The sequence below is a fragment of the Osmia bicornis genome, chromosome 7 (assembly GCF_907164935.1).
Source record: "Osmia bicornis bicornis chromosome 7, iOsmBic2.1, whole genome shotgun sequence".
NCBI classification, from domain to species: Eukaryota; Metazoa; Arthropoda; class Insecta; order Hymenoptera; family Megachilidae; genus Osmia; species Osmia bicornis.
Window position 1 is genome coordinate 2058117 of NC_060222.1, and position 20357 is coordinate 2078473.

Genomic DNA, 20357 nt, shown 5'->3' on the forward strand with positions numbered 1-20357 from the left:
CAACGACATTTAAAGTTCCCGTCTGGTGGCAGTAATTGAATGGCGATGTAGCGAGCGTGTAGTATCAAAGTATTTTTCAAGCCACCTGTGTGCATATTTATCGATATTGTTGTTTTGAAAACGATAAAATGAAAAGAATGTGGTACCCATTTTTTGGAATTATCAACTAGGCAAAATTGGAACATAGGAATTTCAGTCAAACATGGAAGGTCCATTTTTAAAATTTTATTATGGATGGTATTTTAGAAATTTCGAGCAATCAAAATTAAAGATGTTTCATGTACATTCTGACGTCTATTGTGAATGCAAACTGCAAGATGCATTAGAGGAACATTAGTATTCGTAGCTGTGATGCGTAGCTACGTGATATGCCGTATGCCACGATACACAAACGTCAAAGGACCTTGCCTCTCTATAGATACGATGTAACATTACGTGAACGTGTGTAATCACTGCCAGTTGGTACAGTTGTATACGTATATTTTGACATGTGTTACACAATCGTGAAAGCCGTATCAGTCAAACTGAATAGGGTAATCGTTATTGCGCGAAATTTGATGGACTGCTGCTAATACGAAATCAGAGCCGTGTACGATATCGTGGATCCACTAACATTTGTCACATGAATTCTTGTTAAACCAGCCCTTAATTCGTATCGCAACACGTATTGTTTGATTTTGACACGTTGAAGGGTGATTTGTGATCATTCGGTTTCTTCCACATAGCGTTATGATAAATTTATTAAATATATGCTATAAAATCCGACCTCATAAAACAATAATTGACGTAAAATGAATTGTTATTAATTTGAAACCGATATTGAGGTATTCGAGAAGGTAAACTATAAAAATGTATAGAAGTGAACAATACAATGAAGAGAAATCTAAATGATCGATAGGTGATTAAACTTTTAACATCTCGACATGGCCAGAAAGCCGCGGGCTGTACTCGAACAAAGCAAGAATCCATTGAGATCGAAGCCTTTTGAAAGACGAAAAACGGGGGAAAACGAAGAATACCTACGTTTCGACCAGAGGCAGTTTAAAAGCTTTCATACGGATATCAAAAGGAACCCGGGAAATAACGTCCACGACAATGGAGAAACTCACCGTCATCCTATCGTTGAATCTACCAACTTTCAAGATATAATACAGCAAATACATTGTCAGTCACTCTAAGCCAACACCTTAAATAACTTCTTCCTTCGAAAACTTTCAACAGAAGTCCATGGAAATCGTGCTTTGCAGAATGATACGTATCGAACAATTAAAATCGAAAAACATTGAAAATTATTTTTTAATTGATCATTTTATTAAAATAGGCCATTCATAAGATAGCAATTAATTAAATACTTGAAATACATAGAACATTTTTATCTAAAGATAAAAGAATATTGAAATCTGAAAATAGAAGAAGCTACGTGCTCTCTATTTCAATCGTTGCTCCCCTAACATAAGTCTATAAATCCTCTCAGACAAAAGACCTTTTCCATAAAAGATTACCTTTCGAGCCGGTTGCCACCGATTTCGTTTCGTTCAATATTTCAATTCCTGCCTCGAGGACGATGAAATGAGATGAACGGATCATGACGATGCGGTCATCGAGACACGTTATTGTCGCGGCCGTTAAATCTTCCATAAAATCGATGATCAGCTGCTATTAATAAAATAATGAAACGAATCAAAGCACTGACCTCGAGGAAGTCCTTCACGGTGGTATCGACGACCATCAATGGTCGTTCAATCAAGTGTACCACGCCGTTCTTCACCGGGATATTCGCTTTGACTATTTCCGCCAGTACCACTCCGGTTGGGTGGCCAGAACTGTCCACCATGGTATTGGATTGCACGTAGACTGAAAATGAAATAAGAATGTTTAGAAAATCGGAGGTCAGATTTTGGCAAAATTTAATATTTCTTTATCATAGTTCCATTATTATAAAAATCACAAATTTTAAAACTATACTGGCACATTTTTATATTAAATTCATCTAACTCAACATTCAAAGGTAAATAATTCTTTTCATAAAATTTTATTCGCAATTAAAAATCATTTAGTGTTCAGAATCGTATAGAAAATCATTAGGTATTTTTATTTCTAATTATCATATGAGAATACAGCCATTTATTTTACCTCTTTGTGAGAAGGATTTAATTTGAAATAGCTTAGAAACTTTTGAGCTAATCTCACGAAACGTATGTTTACTTGTTTATTGATTTTATTGGATTTATGATTGTTGACGCTTACCTTTATCATGAACCTTGAGGAAACTAACGGTAACTTTGACATTATCGCTGAACGCAAGGGTTTCGTAAGGTACATTAGCAGGTGTTGGGGTTGTGAAGAGGACGTGGTTGGGTATCACGTGGCCATCAATTACCACACGGTCAACCTTGTCCGGTCTTAGCGATGGCTATGGAAGAACAAAAGAAAATTTATATGAGAAAGGATGTTGCAATGGTACAAAACTGCTACATTAATCTCAATTTAAAATTATGGGACCACTTTGCTCAAAATTATTCTTTATGATAGTAGCAACATTACATTTTCTTTTCAGTAAAATATAGTTACACGTGAGATTCGTATATACTATTTTCTATAAGTATTTAAAATAAGAATTCTACGTATCCCCAATCGAACAAGTTTCCATTGGGTACAATTCTTGCATAAATTCAGCTTGCCTATTGATCGAGTTTCCAACCAGACGGTTTCTTTTCTAAACGTAAATACATATACGTTCTCCGTTTTCCTTTTGAACGTGTTTTTAATTGAAAAAAACTCACGATTGCCCGAATTTTCGGTTCTACATACTCCGAATTATTCGACTTTCTGACTGAACGAGCTTCTCCTGTGCGGATTCTGCATTTCATGCTTCCCTGATTGCATAGGTTCGCGATTGATATGATCCTCGATGATAGGGATTCCTTTCTCTGGGAATTCTGGGATATATGGATCCACTCTACCTTCAATTTTGAAATCCTATACATTCTGGTATATGGATGTTTCGGACAATGCATGATTAAGTTTCCTTTTAATAACTTGATCTTCTAATCTCACAAATCAATAATTAAAAATGTTAAATATGCTTCTCTGAAAATTAATTATGTTTATTTTTTATGTATTTGTGTATTTTTGAATGATAGGTGTTAATGTGCCTTTACATATTGATAGATCATATTATCACAAATTTTCCTATGTATAGATTTGCCTAGGTAAAGGTCATTTCGTCGTAAACGATGAACCCTGCACGAATTGATTCCCGATTCGTGATAAGGCACGACCAAACTGTTAACCGTGGTGTACTCGCGTGACAAAGATAAAACGTGTCTGTTCACCACGATCAAGATTCTAAGGATTCGTGCAGATAACTTGTTAACACTTTTGCTATGACGATACTGGGTAGAAAATATTGATGTTGTACGATGGAACAAGTCATAAATTTACAAGCTATAAATTTTTTTATGGCAGATATGCTTTATGGTAGTTTAAGCACATGATGTGCTGAATTATTATGTATGATAAGGAGTTCAACCCCCATCAAGGGGTGAATGAAAAAATCTATTAAACTTCTATTAAGGGTGTTTAAGCTCATATCCTTCCTTTTTTTAAGATAAATGTTTGAAATAGGGGATGATGAATAAAAATTAATTAAATTTGATAAAAAAATTTTTAATTCATAAGGGAAGAATATTTATTAATAAAATTTTTACAAAAATATTTAAAAAATGAGCTCACCACTACTCTTAAACTGTTTGTAACTTTCCAATTCAATTTTGTTTTTCCTCAAAACTATTTCCCCACCTCCCTTATCTTTTTTCTTCATTCTTGTATCCATTTCCCTGAGGAAACCAAAGAAAATAAAATCACCTTTACAAGAGGTACAAAGTTTTCTGTGTACAAAAAATCTCTTTGCTTTTCTTTCTTGTTAGAAAATATCAGATTGTATCATCAAGAAGAGCAATTTTATTTTCTTGGTCATAAGAATTTCAGGTAAATATCATTTCAATTCGAACGTGCAAACATATCTTTTTTCACCTCTCAGTTGTTGAACTTTCAATGTATCCCAGGTATCGTGTAGACTTTATTTTCCGCCCCATCCCTTGGATTCTGTTTCAGCTAATTCTGAATGCAGCCTGCAAGCTGTACGTGCCTCCGAGGTTAGCGAAATTATTCACGATATCATGTAAGATGTAATCACGTAACGTGGCTACAGACGAAACGATTTCGTTGCTCTTGTTTTTCTTCTATCCCGTCTTCGCTGCGAGAAAATTGCTCATGCCAACGGGCGAAGAAATAAAAATTTCGTTGCTTCTCTTATTCAACCGCATTTTCTAGCCATTCGCTCGACGTAGAAAGCACGGGTTAATAATTAATTGTCGCATGTCTGAAACATTTCTCTGTTCAATGATTATTTGTTCCTTTTTTCATTCATTATTGCTGGGTTTGAACTGCTTTAAAGTTTTGAAATATTTATGTAAAATTTTGCAGTATCTTTATCTCATGGATTTAAGTTGGACTTTCTAACAACCTAATGTCGAGGGTCATAACTATTATCTGCATTAATCTTTCTTTTATCATCTGACTTTCGCAAGAGAACTTGTGTATCGGTTAATTGGAAGGTTAATTTTCTTCCGTGAGTCATCGGTGTAGTTTTGAGATTTAATATAGATAGAAGGTGAAAAGTAGCTGAATAATTCTCTCCGACATGGTGATAAAGCTATCACGAAAGCGTTAGTGACTCGGCAAAAACTCATAAGTCTATTTATCTTAATGTCATGAATTCGAACGAATTAAAAGATCCACAAAAGAACTGCTAGTAGCTTATACTAGTTTCTTATATTTAATATTCACTATATGAAATCGAAGATCCTGACATTTAAACTTTTATCTACCATAAATTTTATCATTTTTTTTTATATCGAAAGAATTTTATCGAAGAAAATTCCACTATATAGATCACTGTCTCGGAAAATAGAAAAATTCACTTTCATTTCATTCCTTCAACTATAATCATTCCCACCAACAGCGTTAAAAACAACGTTCACTTCGCCAAGTGTTTTCCCATTGATTTTCCAGCGAGCTTTCTCAGCAGAGGTTCGTTTTCGAAAAACACAAAGGCCATTCGCCAGAGCGTTTTCTCTGGCCGTTATTAATTCCGGCGTTCTTTCTTCCGGGTGGTAATGGCCGCGTTGACGACCACACATTCGTACCAAGAGAGCTCCTGTTCCTTACATCCCAGCATTGAGGCATCGACGTCGTTCGATTGGAAAAGCCCTGACGACGTGCTGTACCGAGTGCTTTTCGATACGGTTCGATCGTTTTCACCGAGAAACGGAACGAGCCTTTTCAGGCCCGAAACTCGATTCTGCCCTTTTCCTTTTAAACTAGTCTACACACACACACATATCCTCCACCCTAGCTACACATTGTACAATCAAGCTACGAATGCGTTATCCGATATCTTGGATGAAAAATTCTAGGAAACCGCTGGTTGATTTTTGTTAAAAATGTATTTCCAATTTTTGGATAAAAATAGTTGGTAATTTTCAGTCCATCTTAAACGTAATCGATCAGAATTTGTCACTTCTCATGACGAGTTGCTATTTTCTGAATCTTTCAAGGGCTTTGCAACAGAGGATATTAAGATCCTTTCGAGATGATCGATAAGGGAAGATCGCTAAGGAGCTTACCTTGAAACCCTCCTCAACGGGGATGAGAAAAGTGTAACGTCCGTCTGCCTTGAAGACTTCTTCCTTCTTCTCCTTGACGATCCGCTGTCGGAAGGTGCTATAAAAAAAAAAGAATTGCACTCGTTAATTAGACAGGATGTCCTGACCAAACGGCAAATCTCATAGAACAATGACACCATTTCAAAAAAAATGACTATTATACATAATCAGCAGATCTAGATTGTTAGACTTTTTTTTCTGATTGACTGTTATTCCTTCCAACTTTACTCGTTTCTAACAAATTGAAAATTGACAAATTAACGTAGCGTAAGAAGAGAAATGAATATAGAGAGGAGAAGCAGGAAACGTTCTATCAGAAAAATTGTGAAAGGGGTATATTGAGAAAGTTCTGTCGGGTGGTTCGTGTTTCATGTTGCAGAAACAAAGAAGGGGGGAGGGGGACGGTGTACAGGTGCGAACGGTAAATGAAATGCAGCGAAGCTTAAAGAAGTTTCGGAAGGGCGAAGCTAATTCACTCAAGTTTTACTTGCTCGGATGGCAAGCTCCACGCCGGTCCTCCTTTTAAATATCGATAAAGACTTGACAAAGTGAGCATCGAAGTTACTTAAGAAACAACTAAGAAACTTGCTTCCATCTACATCTTCCAGCGAACTTGAACGGATTTCGTGGCTGTGTTTTACTCTGAAAGTTGACGCGTAAGAAAAGAGAACGAGGCAAAAATTGTTCTTAATAAGTCGAAGTAATAAGAAACGATAAATAAGAAGTTGCTGTTCAGTATTGGATATATTTCAAGCGAGAATTATTGGAAATTTTTATAGAAATAATTTATTTTACTTGGTAACGATAGGTAAATATATATTTATTATATTTATTTAAAATATAGTAATTAGAGTCATTAACAATTTTTCATTAGGAATAATAATTGAAAATTTATTATGTATTTTTTAATATTCATTCTTTGTTTCTGATACGAGAAAGTAATATTGTTGTTAATGAAACGTATTGAAAAATCATTTCATAAAACTTTGTTATAGAATATTCATTACTGGAAAACGATAACACGAGCTTTGATGATGGCTGCTGATAAAGTTCAATTAAAACCTGACTGTCCATGGTCATATTTCAATTTTTGCAAAATAACAATGAAAAACGACTTCTTGGTAATGAAAAATAAAAATTCTAACAATGGAAAATGAAAAATAACGTAACTGCGAATTCAAACATTATTTTATTATTTGAAATAGCTGCGTTTGTTATTAAGGGCACTTTTATTATTTTTTTTTAATTTCACACAAAGATAATCTTTCCAGTGAACATTCCAGGGCAAAACATTTTGTCGATGAATTTTATAGAATTAATTTCTATTTTGAATAATGCAAGAAAAAATGTATTAATTATTACTTACCGAACACGATGCTCACCCAAGTCGAGATTTTCGCTTTGATTTAGAAATTCGAAAGCATTTGGATTATAAATTGGCATTTCTGCAGAATTTGCACGTACGGGTTCGAGCACTTCGTTTATTATATGCAAAATCTGAAACAGAAAAAAATAATATGTGTTAGTGTTTCTAGGGTACCATTTTCTATTTTTATTAATTTCATGATATTTTCATCACTATAACATTATTGAATTATTTCTATATTCAACACAGGAGATTCTATAACCGAAATTCCCTGAACATACATAGAAAACTTTTAACCAGCACTTTTTTCAAGCATTATATAACAGTAAATAACGTAATAATACGCGAAGTTTCTCCATTTCATCCTACAATCGATGTTGAAAATGCATGTTTATGAGAGGATCAGTCGTACGGTATCAAATGACTCGATTTGCAGTTCATATGGATCAGATTTTTCGGTTCTCCATGGAGTACGCTTAAATTTCCATTGCAATTTCTCGCGTGACCCGACAATTGACACGCGAATTTTTGGATGGAACTTTGATATACGATATCATTTACTCAGTTTACTTTGAAAAATAAACTCGTCCAACGTATAAAAGCTAATTTATTGGATAAAAGAGTTTATCGTTCAGAGCCAATTTCAATCTTCTTCGATTAATAACGCCGTTCATTATTGATTAATCAAGAACAAAGCTATTAATTTTAGCTGATATTTACTTAGGATCATGTTTCTGTCTAATTAGGTGTGGTATTTAATTAGTCAATAATTAACGTCATATTATTGTTTGATTACGATAAATTGGTAAAAATAGAAAAAAATCCACTTTTATGGAAGGAAAATTTTTGTAGATATTTTTTAATTTAATTTAATTTAGAAAGTAGGGATCTAGAAAGGAAGTCCAACTACACTAGGCGATAGAGCAAAGTATTTTCTTCCAAGAAGCATTAAGGAAAGCTACAAATTTTTTAATTAAATTTTTAATAAACCGAAGGTAATGAAAACACCAGGTTTGTAAATTCATATTAAACCCATAAAATGTGTAAGAAACGCTTATTAAACTTGCAGCTTCTAATACCTATGTGTCTAATAATTCTATTCAGAGCAGTGCAAACTTAACACCTTAACTATTACTCTTAGATGAAATAAATTAGCACCACAGTAATCGATACAACATTACGTCCAATTAAAAAAGAAATCATATTTATTAATATTATAAGAATATTGTAAGAATACCAGAAGATTATTACAAGTTTAATTATAATACATGGTTAAGTGAAGATCCTCCCTTATTTTCGGAAAAAAATTCTCTGGAATCGAGTTTCAACATGTACGTTCGCTTTAAACAGACTGTTGTTGATCCGAAAAAATCGCAAAGCGAGCGATACAAGCGTGACGATGGTGCTCGTGGCAAAGATACAGTAAGACAAACGACGTAGCTGAGCAAACGGGGACACGAAACGATGGAAGAAGAAGATTAAGCGAAGACAAGAGGAAAAACGGACACGAAGGAACCTGGTCCGGGTATTTATTCTGCGGCGAGAAACGCAACTATTTCATGGGTGTCGAGTCGGATACCGGTGGAACACAACGTGCACCGGGATGCATTCCCACTCCACGACTCTTCCACCCTCATTGGAAAAGGTGCATTGCCATTTACTATCCAGCAGTACGCGACTCGAACGTCCCACCGCTATTTATCCGCTTTTCTTCACGATCACCGTGATTCTTTCTTTTATCTCGACGAGGATTCTTCTTCTGCTCGATAACGCCGTTTTGTTCTCTTACGAGGTCGACGTACGCGACGATAGGAACAGAAGAATGGTAGACTGTGAATGGCTCGGGTACAAGCGTGCATTCTACCAGGCAAATCATTTTAGACAGAGAATTATTTCTTCAGGAGGGAATTTATAATAGGATATCGGATATCATTTGTGATCTCTTATTGCAATTGAAAATTAAAAATTAAAAATTGGTTGTTTTTTTGATTCAGGAAATTTTTAAAAATAATAGTTATAGTAAAATAATAACAGAGAAATATTAAGTCTAGAAAAATTAGACTGGGAAGGGGGTGGCTCCTAATTGTCTATTTCTCTTATCTATAAAATTTCCAAAAAATTAAATTTTTGTTGGAAAATATCAATATTTGTGCGAGATACAATTTTTTAAAAATATCTGTTTACATGTAGGTATATATATAGGGGTGGTGTACACAATTCGACCATTTTGGTTTTTAGGAAACAGACAAACAAGTTTTTAATACAAAAAACCATTCCATTTCAATATAGCTTTTTTTTATTTCACTGAAAATTGACAATGAATCAAAGCTTTGGAGGGGTTTTACAATTTTTCATTCCAGCACTTCCAATTTACTCCATTTTTGTGTACTTTAATATTTACTGTTTCGCCAAATATGAGTTATTTTAAATATTATTTTAAGTATTTCTTCAGAGGGTAACTCAAACCTCTTTGAAATTATTATATTTTCATTTTCTATAAATTTAACTCTGTTCCAAAATAATAATTTAATTATTGGAGATGATTTTTACAAACAACCCCTTGAGTGGTACATACTAAATCATGATTGATTCAGCCCCACTATTAGAATATTAAATTTAATAAAACAAACAAAAATTGCTATGTATTCTTTTTTCCTCCCTGAAGTTAGCCTTCCAACCGATAAATGAAACTTTCATCGAAACCAATCGAATTTCCTCGTGCTCAGCCGCTTTCTTTCTTCTTTTTCCGTATATTTATTTCTCTAAATCGAGCTATATAAGGTAAGCTACCGAATGCATCGGTACACGGAAGATACACAAAGGAACGGTGGCAGTAAATCGCGAAAGCAAAACGAGAACATGCCGATTGCAGTTTATAAACCGTTCTGCGTCGAAACATTTTCCTTTCCTTTCCCGAGGCATGCGAAAAGGTACGCATCGGTGTTCAATAAAGAAAAGAAGGCTAGAGAGATTGTGTATGATAACAAAGAAAATAAAAAAGACACAGCAAACGAAGAGGGGTGGAAGAGAGCGTTCCATTTATTCAGCGAGGACACGATGCGAGAGGAGGATTCAACAGTGGCAGGATGAGAACGAAAGAGAAAAAAAAAAAAGATCGATTCGCGTTTGTATGCTAGAGTGGCTTCCTAGAAATGAATCGTTTCGCTTTCCTGCAATCGGGGGACGAGCAAACTTCCTCTGTTTCTTTGACGGCCATTTATCTTGCTTGCCGGACACGAGTCATTGGGGGAGGAAATCGAAGCCTTGGAACGAATCTTCGATCGCTTGATAGCGGGATCCTAACAATATTAGACAAAAATACCACAGGAAGACGGTGACTTCCGTATTAGGGTCCATTTTTATTAGAGGAATTTCGTCATACAGGGTGGGGAATTTGAAATGTTGCGAATATTAAAGGTATAGCATTTTTTAAATTATGTTATTACAAATGGAATATATTCTGAAAGACAGATCCTTCTTCGGTGCCATTTTAACCAGAACAGGTTATATTCTTTCCACTGAATTTTACACGGGAATCGTTTACGTGTACCAGAGTTCTCGTACCCGAAGCACGACGCGTCTTCAGGGTGAATTTTCTTTGGACAACGAGGGTATACGTCTTTTAAGGGAGACGCTGCTATTTCACTCGGCGCGGTTAAGAAATGGCTCGACACAGAACCACTGTAAAATTAAAGACACGATAAAAATGTGTCGTCGCGTTCCTTGCTTGTTTACTCTTTTATCCTGATATTTTCGACGGGAATATAAAGTTTCTGAGGAAGGGAGATAACGTAAAGATGAGTTAGAGGGTGAATTTCTCACGAGGGTAAAAGGAACTGGGAGATTGAATTACAATGGGAACTCGAACCAAATGCTTAGCCATTTTCTCTTTTTTCGAAGGGTCATTATGATAGGATGAGAGGTTTAATGGAAGTAGAATTTTTTTTATTTTAAAATATTAATACTGCAAGATTTATTTATTCTTATAATCATTACCACTCAAAATATTTTGTAAAACTATTAACCTCAACTCCTAAATTGCATGCATTATCAAAGTGAAATAAAATTAATTAGAGCAACAAGTTTATAGAATTATATCAAGCTCAATGAAATCAGTGAGCGAAATTAACCACACCGGTGGGTTTGTTACGGACAGAAACAATTTCAAAATTAGAACGCTAATAGATCTCATGAAGCTAAATTATAACTACCAATAATTTCGATAAACAGTTGGAATTCACAAAATATTATTACTGTTAAAATCACGCGAATATTATTGTAAATTGATATCATATTATTGAATCCAATTTCCAAACGATTAATTACCTAATTACACATTTGATTATTAATAAACTTAATATTTTTGGAGAATAAATATATTAGTGACATTCATAAATTAATTCTTCTATATATTGTTGTCTCTAGATGATTTTCAATTAAAATTTGAAAATTAAAAAATACCCAATTTTTCAGAAAGAACTACAATTGCTAGAATTGTTTTCTTTTTTTACAAATAATGAAACACAAGAGAAAAAGTCAAAGCATTTCTCCAAGAGGTCGTTAATTCGAAGTTCAGCCCATTCTGGCCACCGTCTTGGGGCCAAAGTCACGTTTACACCCTCGAGTGCGGCCATTAATAAAAACAGGCGAATGGTTCGTTATGGCTATTCGTAATTAATTGTGTTCCCGCTGGTTCCTGGAGGACCCGTAAATTAACGAATTCTAAGTTAGTGGGCTGGAATTTTATAGTGGTTTCCGGTGTCTTTGTCATTTGCTTCTTAATTTAACTACCTCCATATTTTCCTAAAAAAGGAAATAAATTTAAATTAATTTTTACAAAAAACTAATATCCTTTTCTCATTCAACTTTAATTCTAAATTTTTAATTTAGTTTAATTTAATAATTTCATATAAAATTTTACTATTCTTTTTTTATTTATTTTTCTAACATATATTTCTTTTCAGGTCACACCGGAAATTCATTCGCTGTTCCACTTCCGAAACCCTACCAAAAGACGAATAAGGCCAGGCCAGCAGTAAGTGATACAAGTAAGTAGTACGAAAGCTTTTTAATTCACCTCTGTCAATCGAACATGTGCAAAACTCATGACGAAATATAGACGCGCGAATTGAGAACATAAAGTACACGTTCAATTCCGCTCGATTACTATAAAGTTCTTCTCGGTCCCGTATGTCGGGGCTGTAAGCGATCCTAGGGTGGTTAGGGTGTGGCGTCCAGACACCATGGCGTCGTTTCCCTTCTCCTTTTCTTCCTCCCCTTTTGATGAGCAACGATCTTACGCGAGATTAAAATCAGACCGACTGACCTCTTTTATTCTTTATTGGAAAAATCGGATTGCTACGTTTATGGGGTTTATATGGGACGCTATTAACCCTCACATACTGAACGGTGTCACAAGCAGTAGTATAAGATCAATTTTGAATTGTATTAAGACTTTTATTTCAGAAACATAATATTATCATAAAATAAACATATAATTAATTTTAGGTATGGAAAAATTTTAATTAAAAATTTCACTGTTAAATGAATTTCTGGAAAGTTTATTTAGATTTTGAATTTTTACAACTTAAAAATTACAGAAAAATAAATTATTTACAAAGCTTTTCCCTAAAAAGAAAACTAATAATTTCGCACGAATGCCCACCCTTATGTCACTCGAAGATTCATCGAACGGAGCCACAGAGGGGTGAGCGATATTCACCCCTTAGGAACTGGCGTCATTTTTATTTTATCAGACCCACTATCGCGCTCGTTTTCCTTCCCCACATGTTCAGCCATTTCTCTTTCATCTATTACTGACTTCTTGGTTTCCCAGTACGCTCGTTCACCCTCTTGCTTCTCCTTTTTTCTTCCCGCCAGCATGCTGTTGGAAACTCGCTTCTTCAGTCCCGTAGCGGCGTGCATTTTTTAACAAGCCGTAACGCGACCCTGTTTTGTCTACCGGCTCAGGACAGATTCGGCTGACGGCATTTACGCCAGGAAAATCTCGGCTTTATTTCGTTCCAAATCGAGTTACCGCGAAGCCAACTTCCTTGATACTTTTCCCTTCTTGTCCCATAGCATTCACGGCCTCCTGGGAGAAGTTTCTCTACAGGCTGCCGGAGTGTCTCGTAAAAGGAAATTGCGCCATGAAGGGAACTAGCTGCGCGACCGCGAAAACCAGCCTCCGAGACGCCAGGCGTCGCGACGCGCGTCCCTTTCAATGTTCCAGTAATCGTAAGATTTAATTTCTCGTTGATTAATTTATGATAAACTGCTCCTGTTGAAATGTTTTTATGCATGTTTATTACTAATTGCCTATTTCTTTATTCAATTTTATTTTATCTTTTCTTTTGAAATAATTAACAATATTAAATTTAAAATTTTAAAAATTAAATTCCACAAAATCAATGATATTTAATTTATGAAATAAAAAAAAATGGAAAAATCCTGTATTCTATCCTTTCATAGGACATTGAATTATTCTGATTTTTCGTTCAACAATAGCAAGGAAGCTTTAAATTGTCTGGTGCCCGTAACTCGTAGTAATACTCAATCGATTTAACGATGAAATATTCCCAGCGTTTCGTATTCATTTTACGCAAATACGGCATATATTTTACATATCTATCGAATTGAAAGCGGATATGTGAGCATTATTCCCATACAACGTATTAGCCCGGCACAGACAACCACATTTTGTATTCGATTATACTGGATCGAGCTGAAAGTTGAATTTTCCTTCCGACAGAAATATCCTTTTAAAAAGGAACATTGTCTATCGTTGACGTTTCCTTCGTCTTTTGACTAAACATTTATTCTATTCGAGCAATGTAATGAATACAGATTGATCATAAATTTAAATTGAAATGCTGGAGACATGTTCAATTTTCAGCTAATGGTAATTTCAAATTTATTTCAACCCTTCATTTTATAATTTTTTAAATTTATTACAAAGTTGATATTAGTATTCATTATTCATTGCAAAAATAGGCTGAATAAAAACGATTTTAACTTATAACAAAAAGGACATTTCTCACCCTTTGCCTCATTTGATTTCACTTAATCAAATATTTTCTAAAGGAATTATTAATCCCTCATTTGCACTCGAGGTCAGTTTTCAATACTTGTTATTTCATTCGATAATATTCTCGCATTTTAGCCTTCCATTCGAACAACGTTTTATCACTTTATTTGCATACGGAAATTAGAACGGCTTTTATAGGAATAAAAAAACAAGGACGAACGCTTGCTGTGAATCATATTTCTGCATCAGAACGAGGCTTTCGAAATTCAAACAATAACCAAGCACGTAATAATTCTCATAGTAATTAAAATTCAACGGGAAGCAAAATACATTTTATTCGGTATAAAACTCGAGGGGACCAACACGTTTTTCAGATCAACAAACACGTTGCATGGAAAGTAAAATTAGAATTCATTGAAATCTATTTAATTATACTATAAAAAATATGTCAATCTTTCTTTTACAAAGAAATTTTATTCAGGTAATACTTCAATAAAATCAATGAAGAAACTTTAATTCAATATCCAAAACTAAAACTTTGGAGTCCAAAGTCCAGAAGCTAAACTCCAAATTCCAGAATCCAAAGCTTAAGCTTTAAAATCCAAAGCTCAGAGTTCAAATTCAAACTCCAATGTTGAAAGTTCTAAGTCCAGAGTTTAGTATATAGAGTTTGGTGACCCCTGTAAGTTTTAGCACCCAATTATCTTTCCTCCTCATCATCGATATCAAATGTACCAATGTACCCTTCTCTCTATTGATCGAACGCATTCGATCGAATCTTCACACGCAGTTTCGTCAGGAAACTATCCAGCAAGTATTCACCCTCATCACTGACTGATTTTCAATTTACCCTTGGACGGTCGAGTCGCTTTCAACCCTGCTACCCTTTCAACCCGTTCGTCTTCCCTCCTACCATTTTTTCTCTCCATTAACCGTAACTCTTTTGGCGATTCGTGGCTAATGGGTCGGTACAGTTATTCGGACTGGAATTTCTTTAAATTGTTAAGAAACAGGGACGAGGTCGAATGGTTCGCTGCCCGAGGCAGCACGTGGAGGAAACGCGTTCCAGCAGCATTTAATGAGTTCAAAAGCCCGCGAGCTTTCCAGATTAAAAACCTCGACGGCTTTCCGACCTCGACGTTACCTATGCCTCAAGATATTTTTTTTCCACCCTCGTGTGTGGTTTATCGTGAAATTCCTCGTTTGACGACATCTTTGGATGGACATTCGTGAGAAGAAAATATTGCGTGTTTAACAAAATTAAAAATATTTAATTGAAAAAAATGAGAAAGATTATAATGCTCTAATTTTAAATCGTAATTAAAAATTAATTTTCAATATATTTAATAATTCATATTATAGTGAACAGGGGTGTTCTCGTATGATTATTTATTTCTTCTAAATTTATTACCATTTATCTCAGCATTATTCGTGAAAATAATGAAAGACATTTAGTTAATCAATCGTTTCATCTCTGACCATCAGTTTTTTCATTACCCGTTTTCTACTATCGCCTCGTGAAATTAGTGCACCGTTTCTCCGGTGGATTTTTAGATTCATGGATAATCTCCCGTCCCGTACTATCGTTTCTTCTTCAACACGGCCCGTTTATCCCGGGATTCTCCCCCGTTGAATAACGAAGCCTGCAGGAATTTCCTCGGAGTATTTTTTCGCCGGGAATCGTCCGGCGTGTGATATAGTTCGCAACGAGATCGTAAACGTTAACGGTGCCGGGACTATGTCAGTTATTACGTAGCCGCCGCGTTGATCTCGTGTTCCTCCGAGGATATACTTCCGTTGAAACGCGAGAACGTAACTGCCAGGCGGTTTAAATAAGCCGGAAAATATTTTTATACGATTCCAACGCTGTCTGCTGGTAACCCGTTAACTGCTGTATCCCCTTAATATTCCTAGCCTTCCATGTTGATGCTCGTTTCACTTCTGCGAATTTAATCCAACCCAATTTCAACCTCTCTTTTCGTTTTTTAAATAGAGAGGACAACAAGGGTGAAATATTATTATAACAGGGTGGAAAGGGCGTCAAATTCTTTGGAATAGAAAATTATTCTATTAAGTTATACTAAAATTAAAATTTATTTTATTTTATTTTTGAATTCTAATTTAAAATTTAGAACTTTCTCCACCATAATTAATAAAAATTATTTCTTACTTGGAAATCCAACAAATACTTGAGTTATAGCAAATATATAATTCTAGAGGGGTAAATACCCTTAGGTTGCGATGAGAGAATTAAGAAAGGAAGGGTTGTAATTTTCAAAATTATTATAGAATATTTATCAGTGTAAATTATGGTAAATTATTACACAAGTCGATCTTTATCACTGTAACAACATCTGAATAAAAAAAGAGATGCACATTTCGAAACGAGTTAATCAGTCGAACGGGAAAGAAAGTTTCGGCTTCAGCTTGATCGAGAAAACGTAGTTCCGGTGAGTTCAGCGAATCGGAATGTAAAAAGTTATTCGATTAGCCCACTTTTGTCTACATTAATTATGATCCGATACTCTAGTGCTGTACGAACAAGTAGGAAGTATCGGCCGCGATAGAACTTCTCCGTTAAGTGGATGAGAAAAGTTTCTCTAATACCGGCGCGAGGCGGAACAAGAGACGGGCAGAGGGAAAGAAGAACGAGAGGTAAGATAGGAAGATTGATCTACGAACGAGAGCGTTGAAGAGATTAGCCGAAGATTGGCTCTGCTCCGCGATTTTCATCAATGATGATACTTGCTGAAAGATTAAAGGATTCGTTTGGCGAATTGAAACGAGGTCCACGTTCGTCTGGAAAAGCGATGAGGATGTTGAACACATTGAGAACACAAAAAATGGTGAAATGGTATTAAAAAAGTTTATTCCATTGGTCTTGCTTCTTAATTAAATTTTTTCGAATTTTTAGTTCAAAAGATTTTTAATAAATTTTAGGCTTTAATTTTATGTAATACAATAGGTATTTTGCAATACCTTTGAGAGATTTTGTTAAGGAGCTATAAATATTAACGAACAGTTCTTTTTAATCAATTTTAAGCTTTATTTAATATAATAAAATACAATAGGTATTTGTACATTTCAAAATCAGTCATTTAACATACAATGATTTAATATTTTTCACATATTTTTCATTTTTTAAATTTCCAATTTTCAGTTTAGAGCCCTTATAGATAAGAAAAATCTTTTTCTGATAAAAAGAAGCACGTTCGATAAGTTTATCAATATCCATCAATGCGACGAACTGCACAGCATTAAAATCTCGTTAAAAGAGGAATACGAGGTGCATAAGTACATCGTATGAACTTCTTAAGCACATTTTCCAGGAAATCACGTTTGGAACACCGGAAGTCGTGTTCACGCAAAGCAGCACGTAATTGCTAGGGAGATTAAGCTCGTAAAAAGGTAATTTGCTATTAAATTAACCGCGACCACTGAACGAACCAAGTGAAATTCATTAGAGTCCCCAGAGAGATTTACTGTCGTTTTTCGTTCATTTAATCAAGGCCACCTGAATCAAATTTGAGAATTAACACTCACCTGAGTTTTCATATCGCCATCGACTGTAACCTTCGATTGAAAATTGCTTCGTTCTACGATGATCTTTGCGTTATTTATGTAAACGTCCTCGCCGTGTGTGCCCGATCTCCTGGTGACCCATAAGGGTGGATTACCCTCAAGCTCTGATGAGATTGAGTCTCCTAGGTTCTCGATTGTCTTTGGGAAGTTTGCTGAAAACAGAGAAGAACATTTTTTCATTTTTTATTTATTAATATTGAGTTAAGTTTAATTTTGAAAACTATTTTCTAAATTTAAGAAATTTAGAAATTTAGATATTTAGGAACTTAGGAATTTGGAAGCTTAGGAATTTGGAAATTTAGAAATTTAAAAATTTATTATTCTAACCACCCATAAGTATCAAAGCTGTAATTATTAAGGGTACAAATAATTAATTTTTGCCACCCTCTACGATAATGCCTTGCAATTATTCTTTTTTCCCAAATTTGAGACACGGCAACACCTCAGTCATGAACGTTCCCATAACAGGCACTTAGTCAAAAAGAAACACGAGTTACATAAAACGAAGTAACTCGAAGCGCAAAGGGTTAAAATCCACAGCAGCGGTTCTTTGAAGCTTTTAGCAAAGAACAGCAGGCGTTTCAACGAAACAGGAACCGATTCTTCGTGGCGTTCGTAATGAGAGCTATTGTGTTGTTTCTCCTGTCGCGACGGTTCTTCTCCGTTTCTGGTGAGATTGAATCTTCTCTCTGTTGGATGCAAAACGCTATCTATGCTATCGCGCTTCCAGCAGCAGACAGCGACTGGAAAAAAGCTTAGGATTACGAGGACATTCCAACCGGTAACGAGATAATAAAGAGACCAGCTTTGTAGCTTCGCGAACAACTCTTCCTTTTTTTTTTTCTTTCACTCCACCCACGTCGGTTTTTCCTTTTAGTTTAAGCTTCACCTTTTTCCTGCGTTTCTATTGTTCCACGCTGCTTGTTCTCCGTTGTGGTTTGGAAAATAAAATTCTTTGCCCGGCGACGTGCTCGTTGGTCGGATTTTTACGTTTCGGTTTTTGGCAGTGATGCGAGAGGAAGTAATACGTTTGACGCTGTACATCGGTGTAATCTTTTGTTTCTTTTGGTTTCTACGATTCTTTTTTGAATACACAGTTTTGGTTTTACGGTGTCGTTTTGTGGAAGAACACAATGACGTTGATCTCTTTGCCATTCAATTTTTTGTGTTCTATAGGATGCTCGTTGTTAGATGGTTAAACGAGGAACAGTTTTGAATATTGCGAAGAACAATATGATTTAATAAAAGAATTTTCATTTGTTAAAAATGAATTGTAAGTATAAATGGGATAGGAGGAAGATTGAAAAATCAGAAATTTATTTCAATTAAAGAAAATGATTTATTAAAAGTTTGAAAAATATCAGCGCAATAAACTGCACGAATGGTCGAAACAATAAGAACAAGACTAGAATGAATAAAAATGTGCGCGTTAATCATTCACAATGACAAACGCCAGGTACAACGATCGAAAAATCCAGACAAATACGTTCCATTTAGCGATCAATAGCTCCCTTGATCTCTGCATCGTTTTGTCCCCGACGTCCCTTTCAACGAAGGCGGATGATTAAGTCGTCGATCGAATCCCATTTATTTTCGACGATGGAACCCCTTGGGGCACAGGTGCGATGGCCGACCACAAAACGAGAACATTCGTACAAAGCTGCTTGGCGCGATCGATTTATATTCCCTGGCCAAAAAACCGTTCTCCCTTGGCCGGTTGAAAGCAGACTTCCGTCCCGAATAATCTGGCCTCCGGTGCCGATTGCACGGACAGTTTACACAAACTCGCGTCGACTCGGGTAGGGATGTATTTCAATACATTTGCCGAGGGGACCAGCATCTTGTTTGGACACTTCTTTAAATCAATTACGAGTTTCTGGCAGTCAAGTTCGCTGTGCAAGTAGATCGGGTCCGTGGAAAGTTGGACGGAACAAGCCTCGAACCGCGAAATGCAGCATCAAACTCTCGGTTTCCGGATTGTTTGCTCGGCCTCGACGAATTCAATCGGCGCATTTGCGATTCAGATGATGATCGTGCTAGCTTACGCTCGTGAAATTCGAATATCGCGATCGAAATGCTGGACGGTAAGTTCGATTTTGAAAATTCTACCCTCGCTCCGGATTATTGGCTGACTAGGAACATTTTTGCTCCGACGTCCGACGAGCCAATTGATTCCGATTCAATTTCATTCGCTGTGATTCCTTTATTTCTAATGTGATCAAACATTACATTCAATAATTCGCTTCGTAAATTAATAATAATAACTTTTGATATAGTGTCTTATGACTGGAAATTAAGTAAATCTTAAGGTACAAATTTTAATTACATATAAAATTTGAAACTCTGGTTATTAAATTATTAAATAAGTCTTAATGGAATATTAGAATTGATCATACATTAAATTATAAAGATTTCATATAAGATTTAATTTGTACCTTGCATACATGCTCTTAATCAATTCTAGTTAAATCATAATTTTAATATAAAATATTAAAAATTGACTCTTGGTTGAGATAACTTAAATTCTATTTTACATTTTCTTTCACTTCACTTTCTAAATTTTAAACTACTCCTTTAGATATTGTCATTTTAATAAATGAAGCCATTTCATTTACATATTTGAGCATGTTACTTTAATTGAAGCACCATTATT

General features: G+C 35.2%; 1 protein-coding gene and 1 long non-coding RNA gene across 8 annotated transcripts in view; one reads left to right on the forward strand and one right to left on the reverse strand.

Annotated features, from left to right (window-relative positions):
- The window catches only part of LOC114881498, a 94999-nt gene extending 81035 nt beyond the window's left edge, over positions 1 to 13964 (forward strand). For both annotated transcript variants that reach the window (XR_003790284.2, XR_003790266.2), the window contains 2 exons: positions 12060 to 12143; positions 13177 to 13964. This is a non-coding gene — a long non-coding RNA (uncharacterized LOC114881498). The remainder of the gene's footprint in view (positions 1 to 12059; positions 12144 to 13176) is intronic.
- Positions 1 to 20357, reverse strand: part of LOC114881376 (fasciclin-1) — a 217494-nt gene that overhangs the window by 35005 nt on the left and 162132 nt on the right. For all 6 annotated transcript variants that reach the window (XM_046286520.1, XM_046286519.1, XM_046286518.1 and 3 more), the window contains exons 3-7: positions 17666 to 17856; positions 7096 to 7226; positions 5691 to 5787; positions 2248 to 2413; positions 1694 to 1854 (exon numbers count right to left, since the gene is read on the reverse strand). In XM_046286520.1, the coding sequence (XP_046142476.1) occupies positions 1694 to 1854; positions 2248 to 2413; positions 5691 to 5787; positions 7096 to 7226; positions 17666 to 17856 (746 nt within the window). The remainder of the gene's footprint in view (positions 1 to 1693; positions 1855 to 2247; positions 2414 to 5690; positions 5788 to 7095; positions 7227 to 17665; positions 17857 to 20357) is intronic.